Source organism: Mirounga leonina, unplaced genomic scaffold (genome assembly GCF_011800145.1).
Source record: "Mirounga leonina isolate KUSES-001 unplaced genomic scaffold, KU_Mleo_1.0 Mir_99, whole genome shotgun sequence".
NCBI lineage: Eukaryota > Metazoa > Chordata > Mammalia > Carnivora > Phocidae > Mirounga > Mirounga leonina.
Genome location: NW_023270971.1, coordinates 5,231,685 through 5,237,146, shown reverse-complemented (window position 1 = coordinate 5,237,146; position 5,462 = coordinate 5,231,685). Strand labels below are relative to the sequence as shown.

The 5,462-nt window shown below is 54.6% G+C and overlaps 1 protein-coding gene across 1 annotated transcript; it reads left to right on the top strand.

The window, feature by feature from the left end:
* LOC118006772 (interleukin-17B-like) lies at nt 1-5,462 on the top strand. The gene is made up of 3 exons (XM_034999540.1): nt 1-21; nt 2,028-2,515; nt 5,142-5,462. The coding sequence occupies exons 1-3, from the start codon at nt 1-3 to the stop codon at nt 5,371-5,373; spliced, it is 741 nt and encodes a 246-aa protein (XP_034855431.1). The 3' UTR covers nt 5,374-5,462.

The window sequence follows — 5,462 nt, the reverse complement described above, 5'->3', positions numbered from 1 at the left end:
ATGGACTGGCCGCACAACCTGGTACGTGGCGCTCCCCCCCCAACCCCCCCACCCCATTTTCGGGCCTGAGGGTTTCGTTACTTCTTTCCTATTGATTAATGGCTGCCTCTGTTTGGCTTGGAATCTGCAGAGGCGAGTTCTCCCTCGGCCGTCTCCCCCAGGGTGAGAGAGAAACAGAGACTGGTCTCAGAGCCTGCAGCCATGGCCAGCAGCTCGGGCTCCTGAACCGGGCTCAGCCCGTCCGCAGTGAGGCCCTTTCAGGCCGAAGCCATCGGGGCAGATCCTGGCAAACTCCGTTACCAGGGGTTTTTCCAAAGAGTCCCCGGGGTCCTGAGATCCAGGCCGTGTGACCTTGGGCGAGTCCTTTTTGATTCTTTTTCCCAGGGAAGGGGACTTTGATTCTGTTCTGGGTTTCTCTGAATGGAGAGCCAGAGTTTCAGAACCCCACGGGAGACGCTCAGATGGGAAAGCCAACAGTTAAGGAGACATTTTTCTGCACCGGAATCCAGGACCAAAAAGGAAGAATTTAGCGACTTGAGTCTCTGTGGTGGATTTGGGGCCAGGCAGTGGTGCTGCCAGGAGGGGCTATGCTGAAACTTGTTTCCAAGGGTCAAGACTTGCTGGGTAGCCTGGATAGTTCAGGCGTGGGCCGTGCAGGTGGTGAGGTGAGTGACTCAGGGCAGGTAGGAGCCTGGTTAGATTCAGGGACCAGATGAAACCCTCCTGAAGGTTCCTCCCTTCTGGCGAGCCCTGGGCCCCACCCAAGTTCTGGTCTGTCTCCTGGGCTTGCTGAGGAGTCTGGGTACTGCCAGGCCCCGGGGGCTTCTCCTGAGCAAGCCAGAGCCTTTCCCGACGCTCCCAGTTCTGTGGGAACAGGAGGACGACGGTTGGATACAAGTGGGTGAGGCGTGGATGGTGGGCGGCAGGCAGAGGGCTGGGCGCGAAGGAGGGGAGCACAGGTGTCATGGCGTCCAACGGGGATCCTCAGCCGGGACCTGCCTGATTCCCCACCTTAGTCTCACAGCCCCCTCCCCCCGCCTCACCCCCCCCCCCGCCCCGCCCCGCCGGCTTCCTCCGCATACTCTTATTTCAGCCTCATGGTTTCCCCAGCACAGCTCTTCACCAACTCAAACCTCCTTTCACACTGCCCCCCCGTCCCTGTGAGATATTTAGACTCCCTCTGCCCACATCTGCCTCCCTCTTATGCTTCAGACCTCACCTACATGCCTGGTCCCCAGAAAGGCCTTGGGGGACCAATCCACTGCACCGGCTAAGCAGGTGTCCCTGATCCCCAGCCACATGCAGCCCACCTCATCATCTTCAACAACAAGCCCCAAGAGATTTAGGGGCTTGTTTCTTGTCTACTGTGTGCTCCCCATCCCAGACGGTGAGCTACAGAAGGGCAGGGCTGGTGACAGCCGTTCACTGACCCAGTCACGGGGGTTGAGACACTATGTGGAAACTGTTGCAATGTCTGTCCACACGAAGTCTGTGCTTGGTGGGGGACGGCCGTATAAAAGAGCCACGCACACACAATAAGTCTACAGTCACGCAAGGGGCGTGTGGTGTTGGGAGCCCAAGAAAGTCCACTGAGGCATCCCTAAGGACATGACACTGGGCTGAGACATGAGGGCTAAGAGGCATTTAGAAGGTGAGGGGAGGCACGACTCTGCAGGTAGCAGCCTGTGCAAAGTCCCTGTGGCAGGAAGGATCATGGTGGGAAGAAGGGCTTCAGAGAAGGCCAGAGGCTGGCGCACAGGTGTGAGAGGAATCAGGGGTGGTCTGTGGAGGTAAAGGTCAGACCGTGTGGCAGAGTCGGGGTGTTGTTATCCTGAAGGTGAACTGCTAAGCTGGAGGGTGACATGATCAGATTTACATTTCAAACACCTGTCCTTGGCCCTGGTATGGAGAACAGATTGAAGGAGCCAGGGAGGATGTGGGGAGCCCAGGTAGGAAGCTTTTGAGGGAAGTGAGGATGGTTGCCCAGAGAAGTGGAAGTGTGGTGAGATGTTTGAGAGGTGCCTCAGGTAGGACTTAGCGATGACTATGGTACATACACACACTTGTGGTACACGTGTGGTGGCCTCGCGGGACCAGGCCACGCATGGCAGGTGAGGGTGGTCCCCACAGAGGCTCTCTTCCCTCTCTCCTTCTTGGGCCTTGAGCCTTGGCCCAGAGCGGGAGACCAGGCTCTCCTACCTTTGACATGTGGCCTTCTTCCCCAGCTGTTCCTTCTCACCCTCTCCATCTTCCTGGGGCTGGGCCAGCCCAGGAACCCCAAAGGCAAGAGGAAGGGGCCAGGGCGGCCTGGCACCCTGGCTCCAGGGCCTCACCAGGTGCCGCTGGACCTGGTGTCCCAGGCGAAGCCGTACGCCCGCATGGAGGAGTACGAGAGGAACCTCGGGGAGATGGTGGCCCAGCTGAGGAACAGCTCCGAGCTGGCCAAGAGGAAGTGCGAGGTCAACCTGCAGCTGTGGCTGTCCAACAAGAGGAGCCTGTCGCCCTGGGGCTACAGGTAAGCTGGGCTGGGCAGCCAGGGGCGAGCCACACACGGTGCCTACCGTCCCCATCACTGTCACAGGCCTTGGATTCAGAGGCCTGAGCACCTGCTGTGAATCCCGGCTGCTCTGCTTCTTACCGGCTGTGTGGAACAGGGCAGGCTTAGCCTCTCTGAGCCCCAGGTTCCTCAGCATAAGTGGCGGTGATACGGGTTCATACTCATAGGTGGGTTTTTTTTTTTTTTTTTTCATTTTTAAAAATCTAAATACAATTAGTCAACATATAGTACATCATTAGTTTCAGAGGTAGAGTTCAGTAATTCATCGGCTGCCTATAACACAGTGCTCATCACATCACGTGCCCTCCTTAATGCCTGTCACCCAGTTACCCCAATCCCCAACCAATTCCTCTCCAGTAACCTTCAGTTTCTTTCCCATAGTTAAGAGTCTCACTTCGGGCGCCTGGGTGGCTCAGTTGGTTAAGCAACTGCCTTCGGCTCAGGTCATGATCCTGGAATCCCTGGATCGAGTCCCGCATCGGGCTCCCTGCTCGGCGGGGAGTCTGCTTCTCCCTCTGACCCTCCCCCCTCTCATGTGCTCTCTCTCTCTCATTCTCTCTCTGTCAGGTAATAAATGAAATCTTAAAAAAAAAAAAAGAGTCTCACTTCATAGGTTTTATAGGCTTGTTATTAAATGAGCTATGGAGGCAAAGCCCAGGGATTGTGGTTCACATGCCCGCTAAGGGCTTGCAAGGCTCTCACTTGCTCCCAGTCCCAGTTCTTGCAGGAGGCATCAAGTTGCTGTGTCAGCATCTGTCTCACGTTCGACTGGCACCTTCCCAGGGCCTGCATCAGAGTCATGTAAGGATTCGAGTGGCCCACTCGATCACAGTCTCCGGGGAGAGGCGCAGAAAGTGGTATTTTTTTTCTTCAGATTTTCTTTCTATTTATTTATTTTGATGTAGTGTATTTTATACATCTCCCTGTGATGAGGGTGCCCAGCCAGGTTTGCAAGTTAGGACCTGCCGCCCCTACATGATAGGGCTGATGTCTCACCTCGACTGTAGCTTTCCTTCTAAGCACAGACCCTGGCATACAGGAGGGGCCGAATGTGTGTGTGCTAAATGAGTAACGAAGAAATAGACTAACCTGGAGGGGTCCTCACTCACAAATCAGGCCAAAGATTTTTTTTTAAAGATTTATTTGAGAGAGAGAGAGTGAGAGAGGGAGCAGGGGGAGGGACGGAGGAAGAGGGAGAGAGAGAATCTCAAGCAGACTCTTTGCTGAGTGTGAAGCCTAAAGTGGGACTTGATCTCACAACCCTGAGATCATGACCTGAGCCAAAACCAAGAGTCGGATGTTTAACCAGTTGAGCCACCAGGTGCACCCAGGCCAAATACTTTTTAGCTGCACATCTTAGGTCCCAAGACTCTAGAAGAGCATGTTCAACAGAACTTTCTGTGATGGTGACTAGCTTCATGTGGCTATTGAGCACTTGACATGTAGCTAGTGCAACTGAGAAACTCATTTTGATTATTTCATTTATTTTAGATTTATTTATTTAAGTATAGTTGACAAATTTTGATTGAGTTAAATTTAAATAGCCACATGTGGAATGTGTTATCTGGAATGTGGCCATTAGAAGAGTCCATTAAAATCCCACAAACCTGGGCTTCAAACTTTATTGTGCCCTTGATTTTTGGGGGGGATCTTATAAAAATGCAGGTTGTGACTCAGGAGATCTGGGGTAGGGATGAGATTTTGCCTTTCTTTTTTTTTTTAAGATTTTAATTTATTTATTTGACAGAGAGAGACACAGTGAGACAGGGAACACAAGCAGGGGCAGTGGGAGAGGGAGAAGCAGGCTTCCCGCTGAGCAGGGAGCCCGATGCAGGGTCCCAGGACCCTGAGATCATGACCTGAGCTGAAGGCAGACGCTCAACAGACTGAGCCACACAGGCGCCCCAAGATTTTGCATTTCTAATAAGCTCCTGAGTGATGCAGATTCTGCAGGTCCACAAACTCCCTCCCTCCCATTTAGCAGACGAGAAAGCTGAGGCACAAGGAAGGCGAGGTCACAAAGCAAGTCCCTATACTCTCAGCTCTAGGAGGGAACCTGTGTGTGCTGTCCATCAGTGAACACGTCATGCCTAGGACAGATTCACTCACGTAGTGGGTGTGTGAAAAGCATGTCTTGAATGAAGAGAAACGCCGTCAGAATAGAACCCAGGCCTCCTGACTCCTCTTCTGGTGAGGATTAGGCATCAACATGCTCCTACGTCATTTCCCGTGGATGAAGTTATATGTAAACATAAACACGTGGCGGGGGAGGGGGCGCGAGACAGAGAAAGCGTTGGCTTCTTTGCGATCCCACAGTACAATCTAGTACTGGGGATGAAGGAAGGGAACTGGGTGACTGACTGGTGACCTTGAGCCTGGATAACCTTGGGGCGGGCTTGCCTTCTAAGATCTTCGGTTTTCTCACCTGGAACCCGGAGTTCATCACTGCCCAGGCCCCAGCAGAGCACAGCCTGGCTGCGGGGCTGAAAACCCCAGTTAGGAAAGGTAGGGGCGTGGGGCATGGGCACGGGTTTGCCCTGTCCTGGGCACCTGCCACTCAGGGCTCTCTCCTGCCTTCTTGCAGCATCAACCACGACCCGAGCCGCATCCCTGCGGACCTGCCGGAGGCGCGGTGCCTGTGCCTGGGCTGCGTGAACCCCTTCACCATGCAGGAGGACCGCAGCATGGTGAGCGTGCCCGTGTTCAGCCAGGTGCCAGTGCGCCGTCGCCTCTGCCCGCTGCCACCACGCCCCGGGCCCTGCCGCCAGCGCGCCGTCATGGAGACCATTGCGGTGGGCTGCACCTGCATCTTCTGAACCGGCGGCTGAGGGTAGCCAGAGACCACCCTCCCTGAGCTGCGGCGCCAAGCGAGGCCCATGAAGAGTAAACGCTGTCTTTTGTTAAG